The sequence below is a fragment of the Oncorhynchus masou genome, chromosome 1, assembly GCF_036934945.1.
Source record: "Oncorhynchus masou masou isolate Uvic2021 chromosome 1, UVic_Omas_1.1, whole genome shotgun sequence".
Lineage (NCBI taxonomy): Eukaryota > Metazoa > Chordata > Actinopteri > Salmoniformes > Salmonidae > Oncorhynchus > Oncorhynchus masou.
Genome location: NC_088212.1, coordinates 79,169,755 through 79,187,711, shown reverse-complemented (window position 1 = coordinate 79,187,711; position 17,957 = coordinate 79,169,755). Strand labels below are relative to the sequence as shown.

Below are 17,957 nucleotides of genomic sequence, written 5' to 3'. Positions count from 1 at the left end.
TATATTGACCATCCATCTTTATTATTTTACAGACAGAGAATGACACATTGCACAAAACATTATGAAAAAGCATATGAATCAAAACAAAATGACTAGTATCAAAACAACAAAACAAAAAGATGATTACACAATACTTATGTGGTACTTCTCTTGTCATGACTCCATCATGCAACAACAAACCAGATACAGTCTCTAGGCAGTCCGTGCCTTTCATCTCCCTGTACCATCAGTGAAACAATAGACAGATCCTTCAAAATGGAGAATTAGGTCTCCATATTTGTGCAGTACCCCTGTATAGTCTAATACAAAGTGCTCGCCCTATTTGAAGAATAAGGTGTGTCTATAAGTACTTCTGAAAATAGTCTGAACAGAATGTAGAAAAACTGCATATCAAATATAGGATCATGCAAATAAACATTTTCTATAAGCACCATTATCTGTCCAGACATATTGTGCAAATTCATATTTTCAAATGTATTCCACAACACTGAAATTGCTATTGACTATTTCTCATTCTATTGCGGTATCATGTAGTCTCTAGATTGCAGACATAGCAGTAAATATAGACAGCATTCATTCTCCAGATGATGCAATACTGCTCAGGTGAAGGTACATTTATATAGGAGAATATCTTCCAGTACAACACTGCCTGTCTCTATGTAGTGTGGACATACCGGATGTCTGAGTTTCTAATAACAAACAAGGGGGTAAAGAGATCAAAGTAAATCATAACATAGAAACTGATAATATCACACAGTAATATAATACAAAATCCTGTTGCCTATGTTCAGCCTGTGTAGATGGTCCCACGGTGTGTTAGAGGGTGTCTTTAGTTTCTAGGCTAGGGTGCAGGATAGGCTGGTTGGATAGGGATGGGGGAATCAGTCCGCTGAGAGCTTAGCCAACGTCTATGCGTCTCACTGTTGCTTAGTGACAACCCAGCCAGTCCTTTGTAATCTCGCCCAGTTTGACGATCTTCAGGCTACTGTCATCCATTTTGAAGTAGTGGGCACCTTTGAAGAAGTAGGTGTAATCTGGAAAACAAACATTATGATGAGAGACAAGGTACATCAAAATCATCACATCCAGTGCATCAAATATACATCTAATTTCAACTTGAGCAAGCCACGAGGCCTTACACACTAGAAGGGAAAATTTGAGCGAGTGTAAAATATGTCCCCTAGAAGCTTATAACTTCGTAACACACTATCATCTCAGCCAGAGGAAGAGTACATGATGATGTCACTCGTCTCCTCAGTAAAAACACCCAATCAGGAATCAGCGGTGGAGGAGCTCAGGCTAATTAGAATGAAGACAGAGGTACCTCTGTGAAGCAGCACAGGCTGGCTCTATCGAACACTGTTTCTTAGTCGGAAAGCGCAGTGTGTGATGTAAAAAAACACTGGTTAACTGCCATAGACTTAAGATTTACCTCCTGTGTTATACTACTCTCGCTGCTTGCTCTCTACTTCCTCCTCTCTCTACTCTCTCCTCCTGCCTCTGCTCTCTCTCCTTGCTCTCTCTCCTCCTCTCTACTCTCTCCTCCTGCCTCTGCTCTCTCTCCTTGCTCTCTCTCTCCTCCTACCTCTACTCTTTCTCCTTGCTTTCTCGCTTTCCTCTACTCAGTCCTTCCTCTCTCTCGCCTTCTGCCTCTACTCTCTCTCCTTGCTCTCTCTCTCCTCCTACCTCTACTCTCTCTCCTTGCTTTCTCACTTTCCTCTACTCAGTCCTTCCTCTCTCTCGCCTTCTGCCTCTACTCTCTCTCCTTGCTCTCTCTCTCCTCATACCTCTACTCTCTCTCCTTGCTTTCTCGCTTTCCTCTACTCAGTCCTTCCTCTCTCTCGCCTTCTGCCTCTACTCTCTCTCCTTGCTCTCTCTCTCCTACCTCTACTCTCTCTCCTTGCTTTCTCGCTTTCCTCTACTCAGTCCTTCCTCTCTCCCGCCTTCTGCCTCTACTCTCTCTCCTTGCTCTCTCTCGCATCCTACCTCTAATCTCTCTCCTCCTGCCTCTACCCTCTATTCTGTCTCCTTGCTCTCTCTTCCTGCCTCTACTCTCTCCTCCGGCCTCTACTCTCTCTCCTCCAGCCTCTACCCTCTCTTGCCCTCTACTTTCTCTCCTTGCTCTCTCCTCCTGCCTCTACTCTCTACTACTCCCTCTACTCTCTCTCCTGCTGCCTCCTCCTGCCTCTACTCTCTCCTCCTGCGTCTGCTCCCTCTCCTTGCTCTCTCTCCTCCTGCCTATCGGGCGTGCAATGATGGAGGAGGGGGGGAATGAAACAGTTTAGGTTGTTTTAAGTAAACTTTAAAGTAAGTTTTAAGTAAATTAAATGACATCTTAATGGCATCGGACCGAGGCTCTGCATCTGTCCTCGTGCTCCTAGACCTTAGTGCTGATTTTGATACCATCGATCACCACATTCTTTTGGAGAGATTGGAAACCCAAATTGGTCTACACGGACAAGTTCTGGCCTGGTTTAGATCTTATTGTCACGGTTCATGAATCCACTGCCTCCCTCTCTCTTTCTCTCTCTCTCTCTCTCTCTCTCCCTCTCTCTCTCTCTCTCTCCAGTGTTTGTGTGGGCGTGGTTCCCAATCTCGGCCTGATTGTCTGCGCCAGCTGGAACCACTTATCTTCCCTTTATATGTTCTGTTACCAGTGTTTCTTGTTGTCAGATCGTTGTTTCTTCTCTGAGGTTGTGTCGTGTGTCCGTGCTCTTCTCTTGTGTGGATTATCTGCTGTGCTCCTTCCTACTCATCCGGACACACTCCCCTTGTTTTCTCAGCACGTTATCATTGGAAGATGCGCCCGAGTTCCTGGGTCGGATTCCTTCTGAGTACAGTCTGTCTGTCATGTTGCTGCTGTGAACTACATTCATTAAACCATCGTTGCTTGCATCTTGCATCCGCCTCTGTGTTGTAACAGAACGATCTGACCAGACCATGGATGCAGCGAGTTCAACGAGTCTGACCGAATTCCTTTCCCGCAGTATCACGAGAATGGATCAACAAGAGGAGAACATCTCCAGCACAGGTCGGGCAGTACAAGCCCTTTCGACGCAGGTATACCAGCTGACCCAACAATTGCAACATCTGAGGGGTTCCGCTGCGCCACCTACACCGGCAGTTCAACCCGCCCCGCCAGAGCCGGATTCCCAGCTAGATCCACGGCTACCGACACCAGAGGGTTATTCAGGTGATCCTGACTATTGCAGAGCCTTTCTTACGAGATGTTCCATGCATTTCTCGTTGCAGCCACGGACCTTCAACCGTGAACAGTCTAAGGTAGCATTCGTACTCACACTGCTATCAGGCAAAGCGTCTCTCTGGGGAACGGCGGTGTGGGCGAACCAGGACCCATGCTGCACCTCTTTCCAGACACTCTCCGAGGAGATGAGAAGGGTCTTCGATCGGGCCGTGGCGGGTAGGGAGACGGCCAGACTACTCGCTGACCTTCGCCAAGGAGACCATTCAGTATCGGAATACTCCATCCAATTCCGCACTCTGGCCGCAGAGTGTCAGTGGAATGAGGAGGCGCAGTGGGACATGTTCCTGCATGGGCTGGAGGACCGGATCCAGAAGGAGATTTATGTTCTGGACCTTCCCAGGAGTTTAAATGGACTAGTGGAACTAGCCCTGAGGGTCGACGCTCGTCTGAGTCGTATTGGCCGCCGAGCATGCCCTAACAGACCGTATAACGACACGGAGGGCTGGCATGCCAGCGTCGGGAACACGGCCAGTTCAGCTTCCGCTCACGAACCCATGCAGCTGGGGAGAGCTCGCCTCTCCCGGGAAGAGAGGGAGAGGCGGAGATCCCAAGGACTCTGTCTCTACTGTGGTAGAGCGGGCCACTTTATCCACTCCTGCCCGGTAAAAGATCAGGCCCGGTAGTAAACATGAGGCTACTATCGGGTGGTGTCACCACAGAGAAGACCTCATCATCTACTCTCCTCCCGGTAAGACTAAGATGGGCCACCCACACGCACGACACCCAAGCCTTACTGGACTCAGGAGCAGAGGGTAATTTCATGGACTTCAAGCTCGCTCACAAACTCCAGATCCCTATCACCTCACTCACGCACAAGATATCCGTCAACGCTCTCAATGGTCAAGAACTCCCCAACATTTCTCACACCACTGAACCTATCACACTCATCACTTCTGGCAATCACACTGAGACACTATCATTCCTACTCATGGACTCACCCCTTGCACCACTAGTTCTCGGCCACCCTTGGCTCACCCAACACAACCCCAGAGTTGACTGGGGTCATAACTCTATATCCATGTGGAGTAACAAGTGTCTTGAGTCCTGTTTAGTGTCTGCTTGTTCGTCTGTGTCTGATTCTGTGTTTCTAGAGGAGGCAGTGGATTTGTCTAACGTGCCCGTTGAATACCTCGACCTGAAGGAGGTGTTCAGTAAGTCCCGTGCTGCTTCTCTTCCTCCGCATCGTCCCTATGACTGTGCAATAGAATTATTGCCAGGTGAGTCTCCGCCTAAAGGCAAGTTATATTCACTTTCTGTTCCTGAGAGGGAGGCTATGGAGAGATACATCTCTGGTTCTCTGGCATCTAAATTCATTCGTCCTTCCTCTTCTCCAGCGGGGGCGGGGTTCTTCTTTGTGGGGAAGAAGGACGGATCTCTGCGTCCTTGCATTGATTACCGTGGGTTGAATAACATCACAGTGAAGAATACCTATCCCTTACCGTTGATGTCCTCCGCCTTTGAAAGGTTACAGGGAGCATCCGTGTTCACTAAGTTGGATTTACGTAATGCATATCATTTGGTTCGCATAAGGGAGGGGGGACGAATGGAAGACCGCGTTTAACACCCCCAGAGGGCACTTCGAATACTTGGTCATGCCTTTTGGGCTATCCAACTCCCCAGCGGTTTTCCAGGCACTCGTCAATGACGTGCTGAGAGATATGATTGATCAGTTCATATATGTTTACCTGGATGACATACTGATTTTTCTTCTTCTCTCCAGGAACACGCTCAACACGTCAGACGAGTGCTTCAGAGGTTGTTGGAGAATGGACTTTTTGTCAAGGCGGAGAAATGCATTTTTCATGCACAATCCGTTCCATTCCTAGGTTACATCGTCTCGACTGAAGGTATTCGCATGGATCCCGACAAGGTTAAGGCTGTGGTGGATTGGCCAAGCCCAGATTCCCGTAAGGCCCTACAGAGGTTTCTGGGATTCGCCAATTTCTACCGGCGTTTCGTTCGCAACTTTAGCCAGATAGTCGCTCCTCTTACCGCCTTAACCTCTCCCAGAGTGACGTTCAGGTGGTCCGATACAGCCGAGGCTGCATTCGCCAAACTCAAGAGCCGCTTTGTTTCGGCTCCTATCCTCATAGCTCCCGATCCCTCGCGTCAGTTCGTGGTGGAGGTGGACGCTTCAGAGGTGGGGGTAGGTGCGGTACTTTCCCAACGTTCCTCTTCTGACGACAAGATGCACCCTTGCGCGTTCCTTTCCCATCGGTTATCACCTGCGGAACGCAACTACGACATTGGCAACAGAGAGTTGTTGGCAGTGAAGTTAGCACTGGAGGAGTGGCGCCATTGGTTAGAGGGTTCGGGGTACCTTTTATAGTTTGGACCGATCACAAGAATTTGGAGTATATCAGAACCGCCAAGCGACTCAACTCCAGGCAGGCGCGGTGGGCACTCTTTTTCGGACGTTTTGACTTCTCTCTCTCGTATCGCCCGGGTTCCAAGAATGTCAAACCCGATTCCCTTTCTCACATTTTTGACCATTCCGAACGCCCATCCACTCCCGAGTGCATTCTACCCGGGACCCTAGTGGTCTCCACACTCACATGGGAGGTTGAATCGAGGGTCAAAACGGCCTTAGAGGGGGTCACGCCTCCGCCCGGTTGCCCGCCTAATCGGTTGTTTGTGCCGGAGGGGTGTCGGTCCGATGTTATTCGGTGGGGGCACTGCTCCAACGTAGCGTGTCATCCAGGAGTCAGCCGCACTAGCTTTTTGGTTAAGCAACGCTTTTGGTGGCCACTGATGGCTCGTGACATTCACAGTTTTGTCTTGGCTTGCTCGGTTTGTGCCACTGGGAAGACTTCTAATCGACCCCCAGATGGGTTACTCCAACCGCTGTCGGTCCCTTCGAGACCCTGGTCCCACATCGCGCTAGATTTTGTTACCGGCCTCCCGCCCTCCCAGGGCAAGACGGTTGTTTTAACCGTGGTGGACCGGTTCTCGAAGGCGGCTCATTTTATTCCCTTGCCTAAATTACCATCTGCCAAGGAGACAGCGGTAACTGTCGTGGATCACGTCTTTCGCTTACATGGCCTGCCGATGGACGTAGTTTCTGACCGGGGCCCCAATTTGTGTCCAAGTTTTGGCAAGAGTTTTGTAGGTTACTGGGAGCGAGTGTCAGCCTGTCTTCAGGGTTTCATCCCCAGAGCAACGGTCAAACGGAGAGGGCCAACCAAGATTTGGAGAGAGTGTTGCGATGTTTGGTTTCTAAGAATCCCTCTTCCTGGAGTCAACAACTCTCTATGGTTGAGTACGCTCACAATTCGTTGCCAGTGGCAGCCACGGGTCTCTCTCCGTTTGAGTGTAGTTTAGGTTACCAGCCACCTATCTTTCCCAGTACGGAGCCCGAGGTCACTGTTCCCTCCGCTCACGCTTTCATCCAGAGGTGCCGTCACGCATGGAGCAGAGCCCGTGAGACTCTTCTCCGGGTGGGGGCGCGCACCAAGGCTAAGGCCGATTGCCACCGGTCGAAGCCTCCGGTATACGTCGTTGGCCAAAGAGTGTGGCTTTCTACTAAGAACATTCCACTCCGATCCGTTTCGAACAAGCTTGCCCCCAAATTTATCGGCCCGTTCAGAGTCACCAGGATCATTAGTCCGGTGGCGGTCCGGCTCAAGCTTCCTCCGGCGTATAGGAGAATTCATCCTACCTTTCATGTGTCTAAAATAAAACCTGTGTTTCAGGCACGCATTAACCCGCCGGTCCCGGTTCCCCCGCCGCCACGACTTGTTGATGGGGAAACCACCTTTTCTGTCAATCGTATTTTGGACTCTAGAAGGAGGGGACGCGGATTCCAGTACCTGGTGGACTGGGAGGGTTACGGCCCGGAGGAGAGAAGTTGGGTACCTGCTAGGGACATTCTGGATCACTCCCTTATCGATGATTTCAATCGACAGGTAAATTCGCCTGGGAACGCCAAGAGGCGTTCCTAGGGGGGGGTATTGTCACGGTTCATGAATCCACTGCCTCCCTCTCTCTTTCTCTCTCTCTCTCTCCAGTGTTTGTGTGGGCGTGGTTCCCAATCTCGGCCTGATTGTCTGCGCCAGCTGGAACCACTTATCTTCCCTTTATATGTTCTGTTACCAGTGTTTCTTGTTGTCAGATCGTTGTTTCTTCTCTGAGGTTGTGTCGTGTGTCCGTGCTCTTCTCTTGTGTGGATTATCTGCTGTGCTCCTTCCTACTCATCCGGACACACTCCCCTGGTTTTCTCAGCACGTTATCATTGGAAGATGCGCCCGAGTTCCTGGGTCGGATTCCTTCTGAGTACAGTCTGTCTGTCATGTTGCTGCTGTGAACTACATTCATTAAACCATCGTTGCTTGCATCTTGCATCCGCCTCTGTGTTGTAACACTTATCTGTCGGAAAGATATCAGTTTGTCTCTGTGAATGGTTTGTCCTCTGACAAATCAACTGTAAATTTCGGTGTTCCTCAAGGTTCCGTTTTAGGACCACTATTGTTTTCACTATATATTTTACCTCTTGGGGATGTCATTCGAAAACATAATGTTAACTTTCACTGCTATGCGGATGACACACAGCTGTACATTTCAATGAAACATGGTGAAGCCCCAAAATTGCCCTTGCTAGAAGCATGTGTTTCAGACATAAGGAAGTGGATGGCTGCAAACTTTCTACTTTTAAACTCGGACAAAACAGAGATGCTTGTTCTAGGTCCCAAGAAACAAAGAGATCTTCTGTTGAATCTGACAATTAATCTTAATGGTTGTACAGTCGTCTCAAATAAAACTGTGAAGGACCTCGGCGTTACTCTGGACCCTGATCTCTCTTTTGAAGAACATATCAAGACCATTTCAAGGACAGCTTTTTTCCATCTACGTAACATTGCAAAAATCAGAAACTTTCTGTCCAAAAATGATGCAGAAAAATTAATCCATGCTTTTGTCACTTCTAGGTTAGACTACTGCAATGCTCTACTTTCCGGCTACCCGGATAAAGCACTAAATGAACTTCAGTTAGTGCTAAATACGGCTGCTAGAATCCTGACTAGAACCAAAAAATGTGATCATATTACTCCAGTGCTAGCCTCTCTACACTGGCTTCCTGTCAAAGCAAGGGCTGATTTCAAGGTTTTACTGCTAACCTACAAAGCATTACATGGGCTTGCTCCTACCTATCTCTCTGATTTGGTCCTGCCGTACATACCTACACGTACGCTACGGTCACAAGACGCAGGCCTCCTAATTGTCCCTAGAATTTCTAAGCAAACAGCTGGAGGCAGGGCTTTCTCCTATAGAGCTCCATTTTTATGGAACGGTCTGCCTACCCGTGTCAGAGACGCAAACTCGGTCTCAACCTTTAAGTCTTTACTGAAGACTCATCTCTTCAGTGGGTCATATGATTGAGTGTAGTCTGGCCCAGGAGTGGGAAGGTGAACGGAAAGGCTCTGGAGCAACGAACCGCCCTTGCTGTCTCTGCCTGGCCGGTTCCCCTCTTACCACTGGGATTCTCTGCCTCTAACCCTATTACAGGGGCTGAGTCACTGGCTTACTGGGGCTCTCTCATGCCGTCCCTGGAAGGGGTGCGTCACCTGAGTGGGTTGATTCACAATGTGGTCATTCTGTCTGGGTTGCCCCCCCCCCTGGGTTGTGCTGTGGGGGAGATCTTTGTGGGCTATACTCAGCCTTGTCTCAGGATGGTAAGTTGGTGGTTGAAGATATCCCTCTAGTGGGGTGGGGGTTGTGCTTTGGTAAAGTGGGTGGGGTTATATCCTTCCTGTTTCGCCCTGTCTGGGGATGTCCTCAGATGGGGCCACAGTGTCTCCTGACCTCTCCTGTCTCAGCCACCAGTATTTATGCTGCAGTAGTTTATGTGTCGGGGGGCTAGGGTCAGTTTGATATATCTGGAGTACTTCTTCTGTCCTATTTGTTGTCCTCTGTGAATCTAAGTGTGCATTCTCTAATTCTCTCCTTCTCTCTTTCTTTCTTTCTCTCTCGGAGGACCTGAGCCCTAGGACCATGCCCCAGGACTACCTGACATGATGACTCCTTGCTGTCCCCAGTCCACCTGACCGTGCTGCTGCTCCAGTTTCAACTGTTCTGCCTTATTATTATTCGACCATGCTGGTCATTTATGAACATTTGAACATCTTGGCCATGTTCTGTTATAATCTCCACCCGGCACAGCCAGAAGAAGACTGGCCACCCCACATAGCCTGGTTCCTCTCTAGGTTTCTTCCTAGGTTTTGGCCTTTCTAGGGAGTTTTTCCTAGCCACCGTGCTTCTACACCTGCATTGCTTGCTGTTTGGGGTTTTAGGCTGGGTTTCTGTACAGCACTTTGAGATATCAGCTGATGTACGAAGGGCTATATAAATACATTTGATTTGATTTGAAGTAACGTCTTTGTTGTTGTAATATCTAAACAGACGTGGCAGTTTCACCACTAAGGATTCCAGCTTTTAGGCCAGGTGCCAGTTCACAATGAGAGGACTGGCTGGGTCAGGTTGGGTTCTAACTGCCAGGAATGTAAGCCTGCAGCCAGTGGTGTGTCAGTACAGCTCAGACTGAAGCAGGAAGCAGTGCTCTCTTTCTCTCTCTATTTCTCTCCAGTAGATATCCCAATGGGCACACACTGGTTGAAGCAACATTGTTTCCACATGAGTTCAATGAAATTACATTGAACCAAAGTGGAATAGACGTTGAATTGACGTCTGTGTCCAGTGGGTATCTCTCTCTATATCCCTACCCCTCTTCCTCATCCTTCTCTTCCCACCCACCCCCCCTCTCTCTCTGTCTCCCTCTCTACCTCTACCCCCTCCCCCTCTCTCTCTCTCGCTCCCTCTCTACCTCTATCCACCTGCTCTGTGTGTGTGGTGATGTCACTCTAAGTGATGTTCAATAAAGTATCTATTATACAGTATTGTTTTCTACTATGCTTACCGATGCCATTCAGACTAAAGGCAGAGTCAATGCCGTCTGGGATTCCGTTCCAGGAGTCAGCGATGAGCTTGGGGAAGCCAGGGTCCATCTTTTTCTTGGCTTCATTGTACCTGGAGGGGCATGATAACACACAGAGGCCATGATACCAATGTTTAGTCATAAGTACATGATGCTATGTTCGTCTGTTAGGTACGAGAGAATTGGTCCGTTTTGGTTGACAAATCACAGCTGTCATGCAAGAGTTAAGTACATACAGCAACAGTATCTTACATTATCCCTGTATTAGGTAAGAGCAGAGTGAGCTGTTTTAACAGTCCATTGGAAGCTAAGGTCTTTAATTAAAAGCAGACATGGCTCAGCACAGCAGCACACCAACACATCAACACACAGTGACGTCTATAGAATTAGATTTTAAAGTAATTCTAATTCTATAGCGATGTCATCACTACAATCCCGAGTGGATCAGACACAGGCTTTGGTAGGGGTTGTGTTGTGGTGACTCACCTCCAGAACTGGTCTCCAGCGAACAGATAGGTCTTCTGGCTCTTTCCAAAGGAGAAGGCTGCGTCAATGCCTTTCAGGTCTGTGGGCAGGCCTATAGAGGAGATTCTCTTGGGGTAGCCTTTCTCTATCTGGTCTGCATTGAAGATCCACATCTCATTGCCTATATGAGAGAGAGAGGAGGGGAGAGATGGCAAATGAGCACAGGTCAAGATGCTCACAGGGAAGGGTTTGTGAGGATAGAGTTTCTCTAAACTCTTACCTTTTCATTAGCCACAGAGAGACAATGATCATAGGAGTTGGCAAGACAGTACAAACAGATCTGGGGCCAGGCTAACATTTAATCATATCTTGTGGTTAGGGAGGACTGGATAAATGATTGAGGAAATGTGACTCCTAGCTTTACAATTGAAGGGCTGGATGGAAAATAAATGGTTCTGTTCTACAAGGCCAAGCATTCATCTTCTTAAATAGAGACACTATGTTTTGGAAGAGCTCTGATTTCATGGAGCTTTTCTAAAGGAGAATGGCATGCTTCTACAATGCATGGCATGTATTATAAACCACTAATAACTACTTACAGAACTAATGTCCAAAATGTCCAAACCACATACTAGCAGTATACTTGACTGAAATACTAAAAGACACACTTATGATTCTCTGAATGGTGAACTTCTTAGAAGTAGGATGTTATTTAGTGGAAATTGTCACAGCCGTTTAATGGTGATAGAGAGAGGAAACCGCCATGAAAATGTCATTGTGTGTTTTTCTGATCAAGTCAATAAGCACAGCAATGAAATGCATATATGCAAGCGTGCAATCCTGGATTGTTCTCCTGTGTATCAACATCAATGACAACTAATCTACATACTCTCCCATTCATACATACAAAAAAACTGTATGTATGTATTAGGGTTGAATGGCGGGAAACAGGTTACTGAGATTTACCACTCCCCTTTCCCAGGATAAATACAGTAACTGTGAGAAACCGGTTACTGAGCTTTACCACTCCCCTTTCCCAGGATAAATACAGTGACTTCCCTGAGGATAAATAAATACAGTAACTGTGAGAAACCGGTTACTGAGATTTACCACTCCCCTTTCCCGGATAAATACAGTAACTGTGAGAAACCGGTTACTGAGATTTACCACTCCCCTTTCCCAGGATAAATACAGTAACTGTGAGAAACCGGTTACTGAGATTTACCACTCCCCTTTCCCAGGATAAATACAGTAACTGTGAGAAACCGGTTACTGAGATTTACCACTCCCCTTTCCCAGGATAAATACAGTAACTGTGAGAAACCGGTTACTGAGATTTACCACTCCCCTTTCCCGGAATAAATACAGTAACTGTGAGAAACCGGTTACTGAGATTTACCACTCCCCTTTCCCAGGATAAATACAGTAACTGTGAGAAACCGGTTACTGAGATATACCACTCCCCTTTCCCAGGATAAATACAGTAACTGTGAGAAACCGGTTACTGAGATTTACCACTCCCCTTTCCCAGGATAAATACAGTAACTGTGAGAAACCGGTTACTGAGATTTACCACTCCCCTTTCCCAGGATAAATACAGTAACTGTGAGAAACCGGTTACTGAGATTTACCACTCCCCTTTCCCGGGATAAATACAGTAACTGTAAGAAACCAGTTACTGAGATTTACCACTCCCCTTTCCCAGGATAAATACAGTAACTGTGAGAAACCGGTTACTGAGCTTTACCACTCCCCTTTCCCAGGATAAATACAGTAACTGTGAGAAACCGGTTACTGAGATTTACCACTCCCCTTTCCCAGGATAAATACAGTAACTGTGAGAAACCGGTTACTGAGATATACCACTCCCCTTTCCCAGGATAAATACAGTAACTGTGAGAAACCGGTTACTGAGATTTACCACTCCCCTTTCCCGGGATAAATACAGTAACTGTGAGAAACCGGTTACTGAGATTTACCACTCCCCTTTCCCAGGATAAATACAGTAACTGTGAGAAACCGGTTACTGAGATTTACCACTCCCCTTTCCCAGGATAAATACAGTAACTGTGAGAAACCGGTTACTGAGATTTACCACTCCCCTTTCCCGGGATAAATACAGTAACTGTAAGAAACCAGTTACTGAGATTTACCACTCCCCTTTCCCAGGATAAATACAGTAACTGTGAGAAACCGGTTACTGAGCTTTACCACTCCCCTTTCCCAGGATAAATACAGTAACTGTGAGAAACCGGTTACTGAGATTTACCACTCCCCTTTCCCGGGATAAATACAGTAACTGTAAGAAACCGGTTACTGAGATTTACCACTCCCCTTTCCCAGGATAAATACAGTAACTGTGAGAAACCGGTTACTGAGATTTACCACTCCCCTTTCCCGGAATAAATACAGTAACTGTAAGAAACCGGTTACTGAGATTTACCACTCCCCTTTCCCAGGATAAATACAGTAACTGTGAGAAACCGGTTACTGAGATTTACCACTCCCCTTTCCCAGGATAAATACAGTAACTGTGAGAAACCGGTAAATTATAATAAATGATTTATATGAACAGCATAGCGTGAAATGGAATTGTTAAATTATTTGCAATTTCTAAATCTTATTTTTCTACGGCCTCATGATGAATCAACGCTCAGGTTGGGGACAGACAGCCTATCTCAGGGTGGGGACAGACAGCCCATCTCAGGGTGGGGACAGACAGCCTATCTCAGGGTGGGGACAGACAGCCCATCTCAGGTTGGGGACAGACAGCCTATCTCAGGGTGGGGACAGACAGCCCATCTCAGGGTGGGGACAGACAGCCCATCTCAGGGTGGGGACAGACAGCCCATCTCAGGTTGGGGACAGACAGCCTATCTCAGGGTGGGGACAGACAGCCCATCTCAGGGTGGGGACAGACAGCCCATCTCAGGGTGGGGACAGACAGCCCATCTCAGGGTGGGGACAGACAGCCCATCTCAGGGTGGGGACAGACAGCCCATCTCAGGGTGGGGACAGACAGCCCATCTCAGGGTCGGGACAGACAGCCCATCTGCGAGTGGGGACAGACAGCCCATCTCAGGGTGGGGACAGACAGCCCATCTCAGGGTGGGGACAGACAGCCCATCTCAGGGTGGGGACAGACAGCCCATCTCGGGGTGGGGACAGACAGCCCATCTCAGGGTGGGGACAGACAGCCCATCTCAGTATGGAGCGTAGTTCACTGTGCATATAGACCTATCATCTCATCATGGTAACTTTACTTATTGTGACAGGTGGGCCTACATTTGCTACAGCATAGTCTATGCTCAGTAAAAGAACGACTGAATGCACCTCTAATTTACCCATCTCCATCTGGCTTCCAGGGGTCGCCTTGTTTTTTTTATCTGTAAAGATAGAACATGTTTTGTATTGCAGCTGCAGAGTTTTAAAACAGCCTGTCATTCGAATATTGTTGCTTTAAATCAGTGCCCGCGCAGTCTTTCTCTCTCTCCATCAACTCCATTCAAAATAGATCATCCTGCTCTAGATTGACATACAACCCTATATATAGATGTCCTTGCCTACCTCTATCAGGTAATACATTCAATAAGGTATTAACCTTATATTTAGCTAATTAATGATGAGTTATGCATAATAAGCTTATAACTTATAGCCTCTGTCTCTTGTGCAATACACAAGCACCTCTGCTCCCCTGGCCTCCTTAAAAAAACGCTCCTTAGCTCTTGGAGTCCCATGCAGGAAAAGCCAGACTAGAATAGCTTGCTGGACAATAGACAATTATACCAATAGACTATTCGAAGAGGGACGCAAGCTCTTCTTTTGCTGAATGTTAAATACAGCAGCCAATAGAACTCACAGGTAGTTTGAAAGAAGAGCGAACTCACGATGGTGGTAGGTTATAACAGTTATTTATTCAGACCCATAACCATTCAATCTTCATGAAGAGAAGTGAAAGCCTTCTGCATCTAATCCTGGTCCTATATTACTCAAGGATGTCATTAGAATGATGAAGATAAGGACATCAAAAACTTATTTCATTTAACTGTTGAAAGTGAGGAAGGAATGAAGCGTCAGCCTACTAATTATACAAATTCCAAAATTAAAATCAAATTTCTAGGCTATACTTGTAACTTTGTAGGCCACATGTTCTGCTTCAGAATTGCATGTTCTATTCTGCTTAATCTTTGGTGACTTTAATATTCACATGGAAAAGTCCACAGACCCACTCCAAAAGGCTTTCGGAGCCATCATTGACTCAGTGGGTTACCGGTTTCCCAACATGTCTCTGGACCCACTCACTGTCACAGTCATACTCTGGACCTAGCTTTGTCCCATGGAATAAATGTTGTGGATCTTAATGTTTTTCCTCATAATCCTGGACTATCGGACCACCGTTTTATTACGTTTGCAATTGCAACAAATAATCTGCTCAGACTCCAACCAAGGAACATCAAAAGTCGTGCTATAAATTCACAGACAACACAAAGATTCCTTGATGTCCTTCCAGATTCCCTCTGTCTACCCAAGGACGCCAGAGGACAAAAATGAGTTAACCACCTAACTGAGGAACTCCATTTAACCTTGCGCAATACCCTAGATGCAGTTGCAGTTGCACCCCTAAAAACTAAAAACATTTCTCATAAGAAACTAGCTTCCTGGTACACAGAAAATACCCGAGCTCTGAAGCAAGCTTCCAGAAAATTGGAACGGAAATGGCGCCACACCAAACTGGAAGTCTTCCGACTAGCTTGGAAAGACAGTACCGTGCAGTACCGAAGAGCCCTTACTGCTGCTCGATCATTCTATTTTTCTAACTGAATTGAGGAAAATAAGAACAATCCGAAATTCCTTTTTGATACTGTCGCAAAGCGAACTAAAAAGCAGCATTCCCCAAGAGAGGATGGGGGAATAATATCATGATTATTAGAAAGCAAATTACGGACTCCTCTTTAAATCTGCATATTCCTTCAAAGCTCAGTTGCCCTGAGTCTGCACAACTCTGCCAGGACCTAGGATCAAGAGAGACACTTAAGTGTTTTAGTACTATATCTCTTGACACAATGATGAAAATAATCATGGCCTCTAAACCTTCAAGCTGCATACTGTACCCTATTCCAACTAAACTACTGAAAGAGCTGCTTCCTGTGCTTGGCCTTCCTATGTTGAACATAATAAATGGCTCTCTATCCACCGGATGTGTACCAAACTCACTAAAAGTGGCAGTAATAAAGCCTCTCTTGAAAAAGCCAAACCTTGACCCAGAAAATATAAAAAAACTATCGGCCTATATAGAATCTTCCATTCCTCTCAAAAATTTTAGAAAAGGCTGTTGAGCAGCAACTCACTGCCTTCCTGAAGACAAACAATGTATAGGAAATGCTTCAGTCTGGTTTTAGACCCCATCATAGCACTGAGACTGCACTTGTGAAGGTGGTAAATGACCTTTTAATGGCATCAGATAGAGGCGCTGCATCTGTCCTCGTGCTCCGAGACCTTAGTGCTGCTTTTGATACCATCGATCACCACATTCTTTTGGAGTGATTGGAAACCCAAATTGGTCTACACGGACAAGTTCTGGCCTGGTTTAGATCTTATCTGTCGGAAAGATATCAGTTTGTCTCTGTGAATTGTTTGTCCTTTGACAAATCAACTGTGAATTTCGATGTTCCTCAAGGTTCCGTTTTAGGACCACTATTGTTTTCACTATATATTTTACCTCTTGGGGATGTCATTCGAAAACATAATGTTAACTTTCACTGCTATGCGGATGACACACAGCTGTACATTTCAATGAAACATGGTGAAGCCCCAAAATTGCCCTCGCTAGAAGCATGTGTTTCAGACATAAGGAAGTGGATGGCTGCAAACTTTCTACTTTTAAACTCGGACAAAACAGAGATGCTTGTTCTAGGTCCCAAGAAACAAAGAGATCTTCTGTTGAATCTGACAATTAATCTTAATGGTTGTACAGTCGTCTCAAATAAAACTGTGAAGGACCTTGGCGTTACTCTGGACCCTGATCTCTCTTTTGAAGAACATATCAAGACCATTTCAAAGACAGCTTTTTTCCATCTACGTAACATTGCAAAAATCTGAAACTTTCTGTCCAAAAATTATGCAGAAAAATTAATCCATGCTTTTGTCACTTCTAGGTTAGATTACTGCAATGCTCTACTTTCCGGCTACCCGGATAAAGCACTAAATGAACTTCAGTTAGTGCTAAATACGGCTGCTAGAATCCTGACTAGAACCAAAAAATTTGATCATATTACTCCAGTGCTAGCCTCTCTACACTGGCTTCCTGTCAAAGCAAGGGCTGATTTCAAGGTTTTACTGCTAACCTACAAAGCATTACATGGGCTTGCTCCTACCTATCTCTCTGATTTGGTCCTGCCGTACATACCTACACGTACGCTACGGTCACAAGACGCAGGCCTCCTAATTGTCCCTAGAATTTCTAAGCAAACAGCTGGAGGCAGGGCTTTCTCCTATAGAGCTCCATTTTTATGGAACGGTCTGCCTACCCATGTCAGGGACGCAAACTCGGTCTCAACCTTTAAGTCTCTACTGAAGACTCATCTCTTCAGTGGGTCATATGATTGAGTGTAGTCTGGCCCAGGAGTGGGAAGGTGAACGGAAAGGCTCTGGAGCAACGAACTGCCCTTGCTGTTTCTGCCTGGCCGGTTCCCCTCTTTCCACTGGGATTCTCTGCCTCTAACCCTATTGCAGGGGCTGAGTCACTGGCTTACTGGTGCTCTCTCATACCGTCCCTGGGAGGGGTGCGTCACCTGAGTGGGTTGAGTCACTGATGTGGTCATCCTGTCTGGGTTGGCGCCCCCCCCTTGGGTTGTGCCGTGGCGGAGATCTTTGTGGGCTATACTCAGCCTTGTCTCAGGATGGTAAGTTGGTGGTTGAAGATATCCCTCTAGTGGTGTGGGGGCTGTGCTTTGGCAAAGTGGGTGGGGTTATATCCTTCCTGTTTGGCACTGTCCGGGGGTGTCCTCGGATGGGGCCACAGTGTCTCCTGACCCCTCCTGTCTCAGCCTCCAGTATTTATGCTGCAGTAGTTTATGTTTCGGGGGGCTAGGGTCAGTTTGTTATATCTGGAGTACTTTTCCTGTCCTATTCGGTGTCCTGTGTGAATTTAAGTGTGCTCTCTCTAATTCTCTATTTCTCTCTTTCTTTCTCTCTCTCGGAGGACCTGAGCCCTAGGACCATGCCTCAGGACTACCTGACATGATGACTCCTTGCTGTCCCCAGTCCACCTGGCCGTGCTGCTGCTCCAATTTCAACTGTTCT

The 17,957-nt window shown here is 46.8% G+C and overlaps 1 protein-coding gene across 1 annotated transcript in view; it reads right to left on the bottom strand.

The window, feature by feature from the left end:
- The window catches only part of LOC135551217 (72 kDa type IV collagenase-like), a 40,499-nt gene continuing 22,542 nt past the window's right edge, over positions 1-17,957 (bottom strand). The window contains exons 11-13 of the mRNA XM_064982543.1: positions 10,677-10,836; positions 10,173-10,282; positions 1-1,034 (exon numbers count right to left, since the gene is read on the bottom strand). Of these exons, the coding sequence (XP_064838615.1) occupies positions 928-1,034; positions 10,173-10,282; positions 10,677-10,836 (377 nt within the window). The 3' untranslated portion in view covers positions 1-927. The remainder of the gene's footprint in view (positions 1,035-10,172; positions 10,283-10,676; positions 10,837-17,957) is intronic.